We start from the raw sequence: 16,430 nt of genomic DNA, 5'->3' as shown, positions 1-16,430 counted from the left end.
CTCTAAGCTTGGGGATGCCCCGGTAGGTTCACCCCTGCATATTTCAAGAAGACTCAAGCGTCTAAGCTTGGGGATGCCCAAGGCATCCCCTTCTTCATCGACAACATTATCAGGTTCCTCTAGTGAAACTATATTTTTATTCCGTCACATCTTATGTACTTTACTTGGAGCGTCTGTTTGTTTTTATTTTTGTTTTGTTTGAATAAAGTGGATCCTAGCATTCGTTGTGTGGGAGAGAGACACGCTCCGCTGTTGCATATGGACAAATATGTCCTTAGCTTTACTCATAATATTCATGGCGAAGGTTGAACTGCTTCGTTAAATTGTTATATGGTTGGAAACTGAAAATGCTATATGTGGTAATTGGTATAATATCTTGAATAATGTGATACTTGGCAATTGTTGTGCTCATGTTTAAGCTCTTGCATCATATACTTTGCACCTATTAGTGAAGAAATACATAGAGCTCGCTAAAATTTGGTTTGCATGTTTGGTTTCTCTAAGTCTAGATATTTTCTGGTGAGAGTTTGAACAACAAGGAAGACGGTATAGAGTCTTATAATGCTTTCAATATGTCTTTTATGTGAGTTTTGCTGTACCAGTTCATACTTGAGTTTGCTTCAAACAACCTTGCTATCCTAAACCTTGTATCGAGAGGGAATACTTCTCGTGCATCCAAAATCCTAGAGCCAAACACTATGCCACTTGTGTCCACCATACCTACCTACCACATGGTATTTCTCCGCCATTCCAAAGTAAATTGCTTGAGTGCTACCTTTAAAATTTCCATTCTTTATCTTTGCAATATATAGCTCATGGGACAAATAGCTTAAAAACTATTGTGGTATTGAATATGTACTTATGCGTCTTATCTCTTATAAGTTGCTTGTTGAGCGATAACCATGTTCCTGGGGACACCATCAACTATTTATGTGTTGAATATCATGTGAGTTGCTATGCATGTTCGTCTTATCTGAAGTAAGGGTGATTTATCATGATCAAATGGTTTGAGTATACATGTTGTTAGAGAAGAACATTGGGCCACTAACTAAAGCCATGATCCATGGTGGAAGTTTCAGTTTGGACAACAAACCTCAATCTCTTTTGAGAATATTACCTGTTGTTGAATGCTTATGCATTAAAGAGGAGTCCATTATTTGTTGTCTATGTTGTCCCGGTATGGATGTCTAAGTTGAGAATAACCAAAAGCGAGAAATCCAACGCGAGCTTTCTCCTTAGACCTTTGTACAGGCGGCATAGAGGTACCCCTTTGTGACACTTGGTTGAAACATATGCTACGCTATGATAATCCATGTAAATCCAAGCTAATTAGGACGAGGTGCGGGCACTATTGGTATACTATGCATGAGGCTTGCAACTTGTAGGATATAATATACATAACTCATATGCTTTATTACTACCGTTGACAAAATTGTTTCTTGTTTTCAAAATAAAAGCTCTAGCACAAATATAGCAATCCATGCTTCCCTCTGCGAAGGGTCTTTCTTCTACTTTCAATGTTGAGTCAGTTTACCCATTTCCTTCTATCTCAAAAAGCAAACACTTGTGTTAACTGTGCATTGATTCCTACATACTTGCATATTGCACTTGTTATATTACTTTATGATGACAATATCCATGAGATATACATGTTATAAGTTGAAAGCAACCGCTGAAACTTAATCTTCCTTTGTGTTGCTTCAATGCCTTTACTATGAAACTATTGCTTTATGAGTTAACTCTTATGCAAGACTTATTGATGCTTGTCTTGAAAATACTATTCATGAAAAGTCTTTGCTATATGATTCACTTGTTTACTCATTACATTTACCATTGTTCCAAATCGCTGCATTCATTACATGTGCTTACAATAGTATTGATCAAGATTATGTTGGTAGCATTGTCACTAAGAAATTATCTTTGTTATCGTTTACCTACTCGGGACGAGTAGAACTAAGCTTGGGGATGCTTGATACGTCTCAAACGTATCTATAATTTCTTATGTTCCATGCTACTTTTATGATGATACTCACATGTTTTATACACATTATATGTCATTATTATGCATTTTCCGGCACTAACCTATTAATGAGATGTCGAAGAGCCAGTTGCTGTTTTCTGCTGTTTTTGGTTTCAGAAATCCTAGTAAGGAAATATTCTCGGAATTGGACGAAATCAATGCCCAGGGGCCTATTTTTCCACGAAGCTTCCAGAAGACCGAAGGAGTCACGAAGTGGGGCCACGGGGCGCCGCCACACTAGGGCGGCGCGGCCTACAGGGGGCCCGCGCTGGCCTGTGGTGTGGGGCCCCCGTGAGGCCCCCTGACCTACCCTTCCGCCTACTTATAGACTTTGTCGCGAAACCCCCAGTACCGAGAGCCACGATACGGAAAACCTTACAGAGACGCCGCCGCCGCCAATCCCATCTCGGGGGATTCAGGAGATCGCCTCCGGAACCCTGCCGGAGAGGGGAATCATCTCCCGGAGGACTCTACACCGCCATGGTCGCCTCCGGATTGATGTGTGAGTAGTTCACCCCTGGACTATGGGTCCATAGCAGTAGCTAGATGGTCGTCTTCTCCCCATTGTGCTATCATTGTCTGATCTTGTGAGCTGCCTATCATGATCAAGATCATCTATCTGTAAAGCTACATGTGCGTTTGTTGGGATCCGATGAATAATGAATACTATGCTATGTTGATTATCAATCTATCTATGTGTTGTTTATGATCTTGCATGCTCTTCGTTGCTAGTAGAGGCTCTGGCCAAGTCATTGCTTGTAACTCCAAGAGGGGGTACTTATGCTCGATAGTGGGTTCATGTCTCCATTAAATCTGGCGTAGTGACAGCAACCTCTAAGGTTGTGGATGTGCTGTTGCTACTAGGGATAAAACATCAATTCTATATCTAAGGATGTATTTGTTGATTACATTACGCACCATACTTAATGCAATTGTCTGTTGTTTGCAACTTAATACTGGAGGGGGTTCGGATGATAACCTGAAGGTGGACTTTTTAGGCATAGATGCATGCTGGATAGCGGTCAATGTACTTTGTCGTAATGCCCAATTAAATCTCACACTACTCATCATATCATGTATGTGCATTGTTATGCTCTCTTTATTTGTCAATTGCCCAACTGTAATTTGTTTACCCAATATGCTATTTCTTATGGGAGAGACACCTTTAGTGAATTATGGACCCCGGTCCATTCTTTTACATCGAATACAATCTACTGCAATACTCGTTTTACTGTTCTTTGCAAACATCATCTTCCACACTATACATCTAATCCTTTGTTACAGCAAGCCGGTGAGATTGACAACCTCACTGTCACGTTGGGGCAAAGTAATTTGGTTATGTTGTGCAGGTTCCACGTTGGCGCCGGAATCCCTGGTGTTGCGCCGCACTACACTCCGCCGCCATCAACCTTCAACGTGCTTCTTGGCTCCTACTGGTTCGATAACCTTGGTTTCTTTCTGAGGGAAAACTTGCTGCTGTGCGCATCACACCTTCCTCTTGGGGTTCCCAACGGACGTGTGTCTACACGCCATCACCGGCCGCCGCCGATTAGGCGACCTCCTCGGCCAGAAGAACCAGCTGCTCGCTTTGCGAGCAGCCCGCCACCTCATCCAGCTGCCCTCGCCCGAGCGGCGCGCCCGGGAGGCTCCTGCGTCGGCGAAGCGCGGCCGAGAAGAGCGCATGCACCGGCGGAACGCGGCCGCGTCCACCTGGAGGCGCGGACCGCTGTGGAACGCCCCGCCCTGCAGGAGCTGGAGCTATGCGGGAAGCGGATGGTGCCGCCACAGGAGGCGGAGCGCGAGCGCGCCCGAGGCGCGAGGACGGAAAGGAGGAGGATGAAGGCCTCCGCCGCGCCACCCAGCTTGTAAGCTGGAGTGGAATCCTCACGCGTACAGGCCGCCCGCGTCAAGTGAAATCCACGGCCCCGGCGGCGCGTCGGCGAGGAGTCGCCGGCGAGGCCGCCGGCCCCGTACGTATTAGGATAGGAGTAGTAGATTAAAAAAATGTAATGGGTACCTTTTTAATGAAGAAAAATTATTTCTGCCGATGGCACGCGGGCCAGGGCGGACAAGGGGCGGACGCGAGCGGCCAGCCATCGGTGTCCGCGGCCACGCAAACTCGTCCCATATTTGGACCGGATTTGGGTCGTCCCGGACGCCGCGACCATTCGTTTTAGGGATGGGTCCGTGCGCTGGGCCGGGTTTTTGTCCGGCTCAACCCATCCAGACGCGCGGGAGCAGGATGGATCGCCGGCGTTGGAGATGCACTTATAAGTCATGTTTTGCCAACTTCCATGTACGCCTTTGAATTTCTCCGCCTTGACATGGAGGTACCTATCTACTGGGTGTTCAGATGCTCAAACAAAGAAAACAGACCTTCTATTCAGATGGGATAATAATGCTTGGAGAGTTGTTATCAAAAGGTAGATCCGCTTGATCTTCAGTTTCGACCAAGGAAAAAAATAGCGCGCTATAATAAAATAGCGTGGGTCTAAAAATACGCTATTAGCATGTTATAGCGTGCTATTAACGCGAATAGCACGCTATAGCGCCAAAATAGCGTAGCGTCGGCTCTCCAGATATGCTATAGCGTGCTATTAGTGTTGGATATATTTTTTTCATGGTTTCGACCCTCTCTCTATCCCCCCTCCTTGACCCCACTTACCAAAATGGACGAATCCATTAATTTCACAAGAGAAAACACATCTCGTGGTGTGACCAAAATATGTGAGTAGAATGTCAGCCAAACATGCATCGGTTGGCTGATTAGGCCATGTTTTTCTCATGTATGCATGCATGTGTGGCACACTACACATTCCCAACGAACTTGTGCAATGATGCACCCCTGACGTACGCGTACAATGCATGGGTGTTTGTCTTCTTCCGGTAAGGAATATCGGAAGAATCTGCGAGAGAGGTGATCCGTACTGAAACAAGGAAGATAGAATTATTTTGTTGTACAGAGATAGGTTAAATTAACGTGTCTCCTGATGATGTTGACCTTGGCCGGCCAGCATCTGCCGGACCGAGTTTGATTTCATTGCCGGCCGTTTTTCTTTCTATAGCTTCGCGACGTGTTGAAGACAGTGAGCCAGGAGAACAATATGAATATACTACAGTACTGCTTAATATAGTTAGATTTTTTTTTAATTGTAGGGGCCACATGGCCCCCAATTTCAATAAAGAAATTGGAAACAAATCTCTGCCTAGAACAATGCTCAAAGTAGAACAATCGTAAGTGAGGGATCCGACTGCTCTCGTTTCGTCCTGCCGCTCCCACGAGCGCAGGGCGAAACCCTAGCCTTCCCCAACTCCAGCCCCTCCTCCCCCCCCCGTCCCTCCCTCGCCGCCGCCAGAGGGCGTTGCCGGGCAAAGCCCCGGGGCGGCGGCGGCGGGGCTTCTCTCTCCCCCGCGTGGCTGTGGTGGCGCGGGCTGGTGCGGTCGGTGGGGGCGTCGTGCTTGACGTCCGGCGCGGCGGCGCGGTGGCCTGACCACGGCGTGGTGAAGGCGCTTCTCCGGCGGGGTGACGGCGCGCTGTGGCCACGGGTGGCGGCGGCGGGCCCAGATCTGGGCCAGCGGGCCTAGTTCTGGGCCTCATCAGGGCTACCTCGGGTGGGCGGCCTCGATGCGTCTGGTCGGCGAGCAGCGAGGGCGCTGGCTCGTCTCCCCCGATGTCCTGCGGCGGGCATCGTGGTGGGTGCCTCGGTCCGGCGTCCTCGACTCCTCGGGACGTGAGGCGGCGGCGGGCAGCGTCTGCGGCGTGGAGCTACGGTTCACGTCGGTTCTGAGGTAGTAGCTGCTGTCCTGGGCTCCTGCTCACCTTCCCCCCACCTCCCGGACGAAAGTCCAAATCTTGTTGATTGGGCGGCGGCGACGCGCTGTTGCGCCGTGACCTTCTTGGAGGCGCCGCCTGGGGAGGTTTCGGTTGGTTGGCGGAGCTGAAGGTTGCAGCTTTGGGCAATGTCGGCCCTGTGCAGCTGCGGTGATCTCTAGCCCGTATGCGTGCGTCGTCGGCAGTCTGCCCCGTCCTCTGCAGGTGCTCCCGACGGATTTCTCGTCGTTGGTGGATGTCCAAGTGCTCGGCAGTGCGGCCGGTATGGTGTGATCCTTGTAAAGGTAGTCTTCTCCAGGGTGGCGTCAGGTCCGGAGCCCAACACCTCTGCGGCTCTCGGGTGAGCCTCTCTCATGTCCGATGGTTCGACGCCTTCGAACCAGGCGAGTGGGCAGGGGCCCTCTTCGGCATGAGAACAGGTTGGTGCTTCTGGTGCTCGGAGTCCTGGCTGTTCTCCTCGGAATCAGGACTACAATTCTGCTCCGGGCAGTGCCTCGCCGTGCCTCCGGTCGGTGTCCTTGGTGTCGAACAGCGGCGGTCTGCACTCCTGCAAGCTTGTCCTCGCTCGTAGTGCAGTGTTGTAATTCGTTCTGTTTGTACCCGTGTATCTTTCCTGCCGTGGTGTGCGTGTGTGGTGTGGTGTCCTGTTGTAACTCCTGGCCGGTTGATGGCTTTGTTAATTCAAAGCCGGGCTTTCGAGCCTTCTGTTTAAAAAAGTCAGTGTAACATCAGGGAGAAAAGAAAGGTGCTTAAGTCACAGCAGCTAAACCCTCCAGGCTCAGCCACGCAAACTAAAAAACCATCTAAACGGAGCACTAAAACCTCCAGGACCATCTCTACAACCAGCCATCTTTGAACAAAGTATAACAAACACATTGGCAGGCAAGACTCTAGACATAAAGAATCCAGATTTTCTTGGATGAAGCCAGTCAACCGTCGCAGATCCTTTTTGTCGTAGGCGCCCACCCTTGTCTTTTGCAGAACATCTCGCTCGCAATGCTCCGAATCCATTCAGACACGTCGCACGAGCTTTTGAACCTTTTCTTTCTGAAGAAAATTTCAGTCATCCATTAGTCGACACATAGAAAAAAAATACTTCAGCAGGATTGTTTGGGAATTTTCGTTGAAAACACGATGCATTTCTTGTCTTCCATAAATTCCACAACAAAGCTGTTGTACCCAACATAACTATGGTTCTATCACGGCCAGTGAATTTCTGAAGCCAATTTTGGCACAAATTATAGAAGTTCACAGGTTTTGTCCCAAAGCACAGCTAGCCACACTCCAGTTATATTTAGCCATGGGACATTCAAAGAAAAGGTGGTTCATATCTTCACTTCCCCCACAGAATTCACACAAGACAGTACCTTTCCAACCTTTCTTGGCCAAGTTAATCTTAGTCAAGCTATCAACCAGATAAAGGCTTTGATCTTGAGAGGCATTTTCATCCTCTAAATCATCTTATACGGGAAAAGAACTCGCCTAGCCATCAAATAAGTATACATCGATTTAACAGAAAAAACTCCATACTTAGTTAACTTCCAGATCACCCTATCAGGCTCATGTGGCAAGATAGTGCTACCACACATATCTAGTAGTTTGTTCCACATCTCCAAATATTCCTCATACAAGCATCTTCTAAATCTAATGCGATTAAAATCTTGTGCAAACACTCTAGCTACCGAACACCTTGTGAAAAAGTCAAATTATAAAGCCTCGAGAAGAGTACACATAACGGTTTCTCTCCCACCCACACATAGAATCTAGTTTTACATCCGTCCCCTAACAACCTTTTACAACAACTATAAAAAACATCTTTCACCTCCATCAAACCTGACCAAAAATGGGAGCATCCAACATATTTTCTATCTTGTCTAATAATACCATTCTTAAAGTATTTAAACTTTAAGATTTTCTGCCAATCCCCTTCCTCATTCTCTAGTCTCCACAGCCATTTGCAGAGTAAGTTAATGTTTTTTACGTCAAGATTTGTGAGTCCCAATCCACCTTGATCCCTCGGCTGACATACATCAGCCCATTTCACAAGGTGATACTTGCGGATCCCTTCCCTTTCTTGCCATAAAATCCAAGCCCTAAAGAAATCAAAGCGTTTAAGGACTCCTTTCGGAACTCTAAAAAAGGCATCATGAAACTAGGCACATTACTAAGAAAAATTTCTGTAAGAATTATTCTCCCTCCAAAAGAAAGCAGCCCCCTTGCCCGCAAGGACATTTCTTTTCTACTTTTTCCTCTGCTCGCCTCCAATCAATTTTACATAGTCTCTTATAATGTACTGGCATCCCTAGATATCTAAAAGGCACCTCTCCAACTTTGCAAGTACGTATATAGGTATATTCCTTTTGCTTTTCTACAACTGAACCAAAACAGTAACCTCACTTTTAGAAAAGTGAATCTTCAACCCAGTTAGATGTTCAAAAGTGCATAAAATAAATTTTAAATTTCTACCATACTCAAGCTTATCCTCGAACACGAAAATTGTATCGTCTGCGTACTGCAATAAAGATAAGCCACCATCATACATCTCTAGTATCAAACCTTTAATATAACTTTGTTCTTGGGCCCTTGAAACCAAGGTTTCGAGAACACCCGCAGCCACATTGAAAAGTAATGGGAAAAAGGGATCTCCCTGGCGCAACCCTTTCCCAGTAACAAAATACGGACCTACTTTATCGTTAACCATAATATTAATCTTACCATTTTCTACAACTTTTCTAGTCAATTCAATAAACTTTGTTGGAAACCCTTTCATTTCCAACACTGAAAACATAAACTCCCAATTAATTTTATCATAAGCTTTTTCAAAATCCACTTTAAAGAAAACCCCAGACTTCTTCTTCTTATAAATGTAGTGCATTGTTTCATGTAGAATGACCACACTATCTAGAATAAACCTCCCTTTTATGAAAGCAGATTGGATCTTAGAAATGACATCATCGGAAACTAAGATAGCTCTATTATTCATAACCTTAGTTACGACTTTAAACAACACATTTTCAGAAAGAAGGCAATGTTGGAAGGGAAACATGAGTTCTATTTTGCCTTTTTCAGAAAGAAATGTTCAAATTTAAAAAATGTACAAATTTCAAAACTGCTCTGTTTTAAAAACTGTTCAAATTTTGAAATATAGTTTTTCTCGCATTTTTTTGAAGTGTTAGATTTTTTTAAAAAAAAAGTAAATATAAACAGAACAGAAACAAAAAAAACAGGGAGAAAAAGGAAAAAAAAGGAGAGCTTACCGATCTGATGGGCCGCGGCCCACTAAACCGCCCCGGCTCGTAGCACTCCATAGGGGCCGACCCGGTCGCAGCCGACTGCCGAGGACGGTTCACGAAATACGCCCATGGCCGCCGCCGCCGCCGCCGGAGTAGGGGGCCAAGCCCTCGGCCGGAGCAGCTTCTCCCGCGCCGCCTCGTCGAAGACCGCCTCCTCACCGTCCTCCCCCACCGCTTCCGGCGTCAAGCTCGGCCCGAACGGCGCCGCGTTCGTTTCTTCCGGCATCCCCGACCTCGACAGTAAGCCTGACCTTGCCCATAAGCATTTTCCTTCAGCCAGGCTGCAATTTTTGTTGACTAGAGCGGAAGTTTGATTTAGCCAGTTGTAATGATTAGTGGGAACGGCGTGAGAGGGCATACCTTTAAATCAAATCCTGCGATTTGGGTGTGAACTGTGCATTACAGGCTCCGTACCTTAGCAAGCAGTACAAATTACCTGCAACATATTTTACCAAGTACAGACGATTCAGTACGCACGAGGGATACATTTTTCTTGAGGTCAGGGGCGGCAGGAGAGCGCGAAGGACGACAACTTTTACCAAGTACCATCGTTACTTACCAGTGTTTTGCCGCAGGTATTCTGGGCGGCGGTTTCCTCCTCGGCTCGGTCGTGATGGTCATGGAGGACTCCGACGCGCCGCACCACCTCCTCCTTCTCCGGGCCTTCATGGCGCAGGGCATTGTGCACAAGCAGCCACTGCTCTTCGCAGCGCCGATGAAGGAGCCCCGCACGTTCCTCGGTGCGCTGCCTGCTCCGGTTGCGTCCTCAAAGGAGGACGCGCGGCAAAGAGCGGTGATGGGCAGTAGCGATGGACGAGCGAGTGTATGACTTGTGGAAGAATGTGTTTTACAGTAAATCTGTGTCCTTAGTAGTGTTCCTGTTTTCGTACTGATCTGGATATGTGATTTTGCAGGATGAAGGTTTGAGGATAGCCTGGCAGTACAGGAAATATTTTGGGGACGAGAGGACCTCTAGTGCCGAACACAGAGGTTATACTTATCTTCTTTGTTTTCTTGTTGGTTAATAGTCTGCAATGCGCATAGACGCATTAACTTTCTTCCAGTGTTTGTGGATAATGTGCTTGAAAGTTTTTTAAATAAAATAAATATTGCATTCTTTGTATAATTGTTGCCTGATATACCTATTATAGCTCATTTGTGTAACCATCATTTCTAAAACTGATAATTAGTTTATGCACTCATTACTGTCTGAAGATGTTTGTGAAAAGAGCTGACCCATGTAGTGCTGTTGCAGATAACAAGCAGGAGTTTAGCAATGATTTTGATTTGCGGAAGCCCTTGGAACGACATTTACTAAATGCACAGCATATTGAATGTATAAGCACTCAAGATGCAGACACTCTTAGTGCCCTCCAGGATCATTGTTCCACTTTCATATCAAGACATCCAAGGTGAGGTCAATTAGCGAATCTATGATGAAAATTATTTTCTGTAGGAAAAGGTTTCAGTACCTATTTATGACAGATTATTACGTTTATTGCTTAGTGTAACAACAAGCTTTGAGTTTTCTTAGACCGAATGCATTTTGATGTACTGTCTGTGAACATTCTTGTGTTTTCTGTATTCAGAAAAGATGGTGGAAATCTGAATGCTGGACGGATTGCTATACAGTCACTCTGTGCACCACAGTGTGGATATTTTGGAAAGGCAAGCATATTTGACTGAGACGATGTATGCCTTACTGGTGGATGCTGTGCTCCAAAAATTGAAGCCAATTTATATGCATTGCAGGACTGGGACATGGTCTCATTTATCAGATCACTGAAGGCCATGGTACGCGCTTCTAATGCTGTTGCCGTTATAACATTTCCATACACGGTCCTATCAGATTCCTTCTGTAAGAGATGGCAGCATCTGGCAGACACGCTGATGTCAATAAAAGCAATTCCAGGCAAGCCTAACACTTCAATATCTGTTTGTTGATTCCAACTTTGACTGCCGGTCATGCATAACCTGACTGCTCATCTCCTTTATCATTAGATGAGGACAAGGACTTGGCGAAACTTCTAACAGGGTATCAGGATATGGTTGGTTTTCTGCATGTGCATAAGGTGGCACAGACCAATAGCCAGGTATGCAAGTCGTCATAGGTTTGTAGTCATAGCTGCTGTAGATAAACTTTGTGCTCCCTTGTTTTGACGCTTTTTTGCATCGACGAGCAGGTTCCTGTAATTCTAGAGGCATCCACATTTTCTCTGAAGCTGCGGAAGAGGAGGTCGCTGGTGCTCGAACGGTTGAATCAGGCCCCGGTGGACGGGTCGAGCGGGCCTTCGTCAGGTGCATCAGGCAGTTGCTCCTCGTCAGTCCAGAGCTCACAGCTTGATTTCTAAATCGACACTGGAGTTGGGTCTTTCAGAAGCGAGGGAAGCATTCACTGGAGCAACCGCGTCTTTTGTTCAGCTTATAGAATACTGAAACCAAAAGTAGCTGAGAAAGGCTGTTGGTTATTGTGTATCTGCCGCTCTGAAGTCAGAATGCAACTTTTAGAAATTTCAGTTCGTTGTGGAGGCACCTTTCCTGTTTCATGTACCATTCAGTTTTGCTGTATACCTTTTGTGTTTAAGTTATATATGGTTGCTGTCGGCAGCGGATTCGACAGGGTATTCCTTATGACAACAGATTTGACATTGTTCGTATTAATGATGGTGACAGATTTTCTGATTTTGAATGTTAAGTAAATTGTAGGTTCGCAGAAAACATGAGGCAGCTGTAAACTAGTACTGTAGTAATAGTTAGGCATGTCTGGGGAAGCAGAAACATATTTGCAGAATCTATGGCAAGAAAAAAGAAAAGTGTTTTTGGCAGCTCCTGATTTTAAAAAATCATATTTTTTGGATTCTAAAAATGTTGAAATTAAATATTCACATACATATAAACATTCCGAAGGTACGGTAAACAATTTGGAGGAAAATATGTTGTATTTTGAGCTATACAAAAAAAGATAAATTTCTGACAAATATCTACCTCTACGTAGCCACAAATTTGTTTTTTTTTTTCTCTAGCTCAAAATACATTGCAATTTCTAACGAAACTTTGCACGAATATTCAAAACATGTGTATGTATTGCACCAAATCTTCTTCCGAAGTTTCATCCCTATATATAATATGCTGGTGACCGATTTAGCTGATGACGTACTTTTTTGACAGCATAATCTCCAAAGATCGTTGTCAAATTGATAAATTTACGGAAACATTAGGTAGGTCTAAACTAGGAATTAGGCCTACCTGGGTTAGCAGAAACAGTCAGGCATAAAGAAACAACCTCATGTAGTTGCATGATTCTGGAAGCAGATACATGGTCAGGCTCAGGCATGCAAGGTTGCAGAGGTAGACACATATTTACAGGAGTTTCGATAAAACTAAAAAGTTTCAGCCCTAAATATACACATTATGAATTGTTTCAAGCGTTGATGCAGATACTTCAAGAAATCTTCAGCTAGACAGATTTTGCGATTTTACCCTGAAGGCGCATAACCTTCTCCGAACAACATGTTTACGACGGGTGGAGGTAGCCACGTTGCGCTCGCACTATTCTGCACTTCTTGTTGCTGAGACTTATGATGATCGCCACCCTGCTCGGAGACGCTGGCAACCTTGCGACTCCTTGGCCTGGTGACGCCCTTCCCAATGAAGATACCTAGCTTCATAGCAGTGAAGAAACCCATAGCGATGAACAGAGGTCTCACCGCCCAATGGAAGTCCTCGAGGTGCTCATACTTCTTTACAACCCCGTCACACTTGTTAAAGCTCACTGCCTCCACCTCAGAAGGATCTGCCAAGCAACTGCATACCTCACCAAGGCTGAATTTACCAGGGAACTTCACAACCAGACACCCATTCGAGAGTATCTGCGAGATCCGACCCGTAGCAGACCCTCCGCCGCTCTTCCTCTGCCATTCGAACCGGGGGCTTGAGATGTTGGTTCTCAGCCTCACAAACTGCCCAACACAGTAGGCTTCAGCCATCTGGAGGTCCGAATATTCCCCCTTCCAGAGGGTGTCCATTCCTATCAGACCAACATACACGATGCCATCACGGTCAATGCTATGAAGAACTCCAACCTGAGACCGCTTCTTGTCATCCTCCCTGAGCCGCACCCAGTCTCCAGCTGCAAAACCATATGTTACCCTCTCCACTGTCGTAGAGCGGACCTTCAAAGGGTCATGTAAACCATGGACGCGCACAAGAATGTAAGCATCATGATCTCCATCCTCCTCCAACCCAACTATCGTTCCATCAGGAATTTGCATTGTTTCGGGAGTACAAGATGTTTTAAGCTTTCTTGAGCGGACCTTGTCACCGATTTGCAGTTTATCCTTAAAGTGTAACCAATTAATGCGACTTGGCTGAGTTGACCTTTCTGCCCTTAGATTGTCAGAACTGTCCCAGTCAGTGTTGTCATAATCCACGTTTTTAGCACTAAAGAAACAAAAGAACAAGTAAATACAGTGAAACAAGCACTGTAAAGTACTGCAAGGACATGGTAAAATATACCACAGAAGAAAAATAAATGCCTATTCACCGGATATAAAGCATACATGACACGACTAAGAAATCATATGAGCACTAGAGAGAGAGCAGTTTCATAATTTCACATGACATACTTCAAGTACAACTTAGCTACTGTGCATAGTAATAGCAGAAGTGAACAAGCAATGGTAAAATTACCCGTCTAACGGAAGTTTAACCAAATCAAGTTACTCACAACACAGAAGCAGGAGAAATTTAGTATGCTACCTTTCAAATGCATGTAAGATATCTGTCATCATGGGCCGGTCTCGGAAGTCATACTCAAAGCAGCCAGAAAGGACATTCTCGATCTCAGGAGGCATATTGTATGGGAATATTGGTTTTTCTTTCTTGAGGACAACAAACTGATAGATCTCATCTGGTGATTTGCCACGCCATGGCTGAACTCCACTGAACATCTCAAGGATGCTGCAAGCGAATCCCCATGAGTCTGTCTCGTAACTAATTGGACCTCTAATGTTTGGTTGCCACTGTTCTGGGGCCATGTAATTTGGAGTACCAACTCTTTGGATAAGGTCGGCATTAGGCAGTGAGAGTCCAAACAGCAAGGATGGAATCCCAAAATCCCCCAGCACTGCATGGTCATGCTCATCAAGGAGAAAATTACAAGGCTTGAGATTTAGAACAAATATTCCCCTGGAGTGTAGGTCCAGCACACCACGTGCCAGATCAGCCCCGTACCTGCAAATAATAGGATTCATTAAAAAAAGTGCTCAAGAAAATATCCCATAAATAGAACATCATATACATTCTAAGAAACAAATATGGCATTTTGTCAGCAGCCCTGTTATCAGGTGATCACAAGTGCAAAACCAACCAACATTCAGCACATCACTGGTAGAAATTTGGAAATTTGGATGTGCCTTATCAGCTAGAGATGGTATAATTGCCTATGTGGTAGACTGTATGCTAATAATTTAAGACGATGAATATTCACAACATCAATTTTGCATATTCTGTATAGACATCCACCATACCTTAAAACATCTGACAGATGAAGCCTTCCACCTTTAAGCCGGGCCATCTGATCCCCAATGGATCCTTCGTAAAACTTCATCGCTATACAAATCTGTAAAACCATCAAACAAAATTGAGCTAAATTAATTGCACAGGTACTCCCAACAGCAAGGCTTTCCTTGCCAGACAAAAGGAAGGACCAACACCATCAACATGGCAAGAATATACCCTTCCGTTCTGTGTCGAGACGCCATGCAGGGAGCAGACATCGCCTAGACCCTGGCATTTGCCAAAGATCTCGTCGAACCTGGCGGAGAACAGCTGCAGCTGGTCATCCTTGACCGGGTGCAGCATCTTCACAGCGACCTCATGGTACCGGTCATAATCCTCGGTCCTCTGGTGGTGCGTCGCTATCCAGACATCCCCGAAGGGGCCTCTACCTATCCGGTGCTTCAGGTTCAGCATGCTCGGGTCGATCCACGGGCTAATCTGGCTCGGGCCGGAGAAGACCGTCCGGTAGTGGTCTGGATCCTTCTCCAGCAGCATGTACTCGAACGATTCGGTGTCCGTGGGCTGGGTGTCCGCCATTCCTACCAACAGAAATTCAGCATTGGTTTCTCAACAGCACGTGCAGAATTTAAGCTTCCAGTGTTCGGTGTTCTCACAAATCAATAAAATTTCATGTTTGTTTAGCATAGATTAACAGAAAACAACATCCCTACTGTAACATTGGTGCGGGCTGCGGCGGAATACACGAAAGTTCAGCATACACCAGCTGCAGCAATCTCTCGAAAATCGTAGAACTGAATCTTTGACTGCTCAGTGTTCGCACTACTCCAATCAATAAGAATCTGTCGCTTTTTAGAATAAAATAAGAATCTGTTGTTTATTGGGCACAGCTCAACACAAAACAATAAAAACAAAATCCTAACCACATCTACTGTAAGCTGGGAGCTTGCTGAGTGCTGGCTGCAGGGAAATGCACAAAAAATCAGCATATACCTACTGATACACGCACTCGATATCTGGAAAAACGTACGAAACACTCAAACTAATCTGTACAGAAGCACGCAGGTCAATGGGCAAGCGAGGACCTGGATCACAACGGAATCAAGAGTCCGCCCGCAAAAGAGCAAGAACCGCTGAACGAATCCGGCGAGAATCACTCACAAATCCAGCATACAGGTAGTACACCAAAGTAAAAGGGCAAAGAACTCGCATCAGCAGTGAATCTCGAATCCAGAAAAGATATGGTACTCTCACCTGCTGTCTTCTCCATCTCTTCTCCCGCTTTTCCCCTTTTCTAAATCCTAAGTGATGTGTCGACGAATTGGTTTTGCTTGACAAGAAGTACAGTAGAATAGAGACCTAGCTAGAAATCGACTGCGGCTACAGCTGCTGCAGCGGTCTGCGGGAGACGGGACCTGGAAAGCAACCGCATTTGTAGACGTGGAGTGGGGAGGAGGAGGTGGAGGGGAGCGAGCTTGGGGAGGAAGAAGAAGAAGGGGGCGGGGCGGCGGTTGAGCGGTGGAGAGCGGTTTATATGGAAAAGGATTTTCTGCGCCACGCCCGCTGCTGTTTTCAATGTTCTTTTCCTCTCTTTTTCGCTTGGTTCGACAAAATACTTAAATTTAATTTGATTTTGTGTGGGAATGCATAGATTCGGTTTTATTTGTACTATCTTACTTAAACCGATAGGTAATTTCCGCGATCAAATATATTTTCAACATAAAAGTCGGAGGGATGTAATGTCATCTGAATACTAAGTTGCAACCAG

General features: G+C 45.5%; 2 protein-coding genes across 2 annotated transcripts; one reads left to right on the top strand and one right to left on the bottom strand.

Moving 5' to 3' along the window:
* Positions 1-9,176: 9,176 nt before the first annotated feature.
* LOC127316542 (elongator complex protein 4) lies at positions 9,177-11,827 on the top strand. Its single transcript, XM_051346960.1, has 8 exons — positions 9,177-9,385; positions 9,721-9,968; positions 10,060-10,135; positions 10,401-10,557; positions 10,735-10,813; positions 10,898-11,057; positions 11,147-11,238; positions 11,329-11,827. The coding sequence occupies exons 1-8, from the start codon at positions 9,214-9,216 to the stop codon at positions 11,494-11,496; spliced, it is 1,152 nt and encodes a 383-aa protein (XP_051202920.1). The 5' UTR covers positions 9,177-9,213; the 3' UTR covers positions 11,497-11,827.
* A 589-nt stretch (positions 11,828-12,416) lies between these two features.
* Positions 12,417-16,174, bottom strand: LOC127316544 (protein KINASE OF THE OUTER CHLOROPLAST MEMBRANE 1). Its single transcript, XM_051346961.2, has 5 exons — positions 15,917-16,174; positions 14,882-15,243; positions 14,674-14,765; positions 13,904-14,377; positions 12,417-13,585 (listed from the first exon to the last, which is right to left on the bottom strand). The coding sequence occupies exons 1-5, from the start codon at positions 15,930-15,932 to the stop codon at positions 12,622-12,624; spliced, it is 1,908 nt and encodes a 635-aa protein (XP_051202921.1). The 5' UTR covers positions 15,933-16,174; the 3' UTR covers positions 12,417-12,621.
* Positions 16,175-16,430: the final 256 nt, after the last annotated feature.

The sequence above is a fragment of the Lolium perenne genome, chromosome 7 (genome assembly GCF_019359855.2).
Source record: "Lolium perenne isolate Kyuss_39 chromosome 7, Kyuss_2.0, whole genome shotgun sequence".
In the NCBI taxonomy this organism is placed as follows: Eukaryota; Viridiplantae; Streptophyta; class Magnoliopsida; order Poales; family Poaceae; genus Lolium; species Lolium perenne.
The sequence above is the reverse complement of the archived record's forward strand: the minus strand, read 5'-3'. Positions and strand labels throughout refer to the sequence as shown.

Bases quoted from the DNA above. Each gene is read 5' to 3' on its own strand.
- LOC127316542 (XM_051346960.1), top strand. From the start codon at position 9,214: ATGGCCGCCGCCGCCGCCGCCGGAGTAGGGGGCCAAGCCCTCGGCCGG. The intron at 9,386-9,720 runs GTAAGCCTGACC...GTTTTGCCGCAG, and splicing joins CGGCATCCCCGACCTCGACA to GTATTCTGGGCGGCGGTTTC. The intron at 10,136-10,400 runs GTTATACTTATC...GTGCTGTTGCAG, and splicing joins CTCTAGTGCCGAACACAGAG to ATAACAAGCAGGAGTTTAGC.
- LOC127316544 (XM_051346961.2), bottom strand. The intron at 14,766-14,881 runs GTATATTCTTGC...ATGGTTTTACAG, and splicing joins TCTCGACACAGAACGGAAGG to ATTTGTATAGCGATGAAGTT. The intron at 14,378-14,673 runs GTATGGTGGATG...TATTATTTGCAG, and splicing joins CATCTGTCAGATGTTTTAAG to GTACGGGGCTGATCTGGCAC.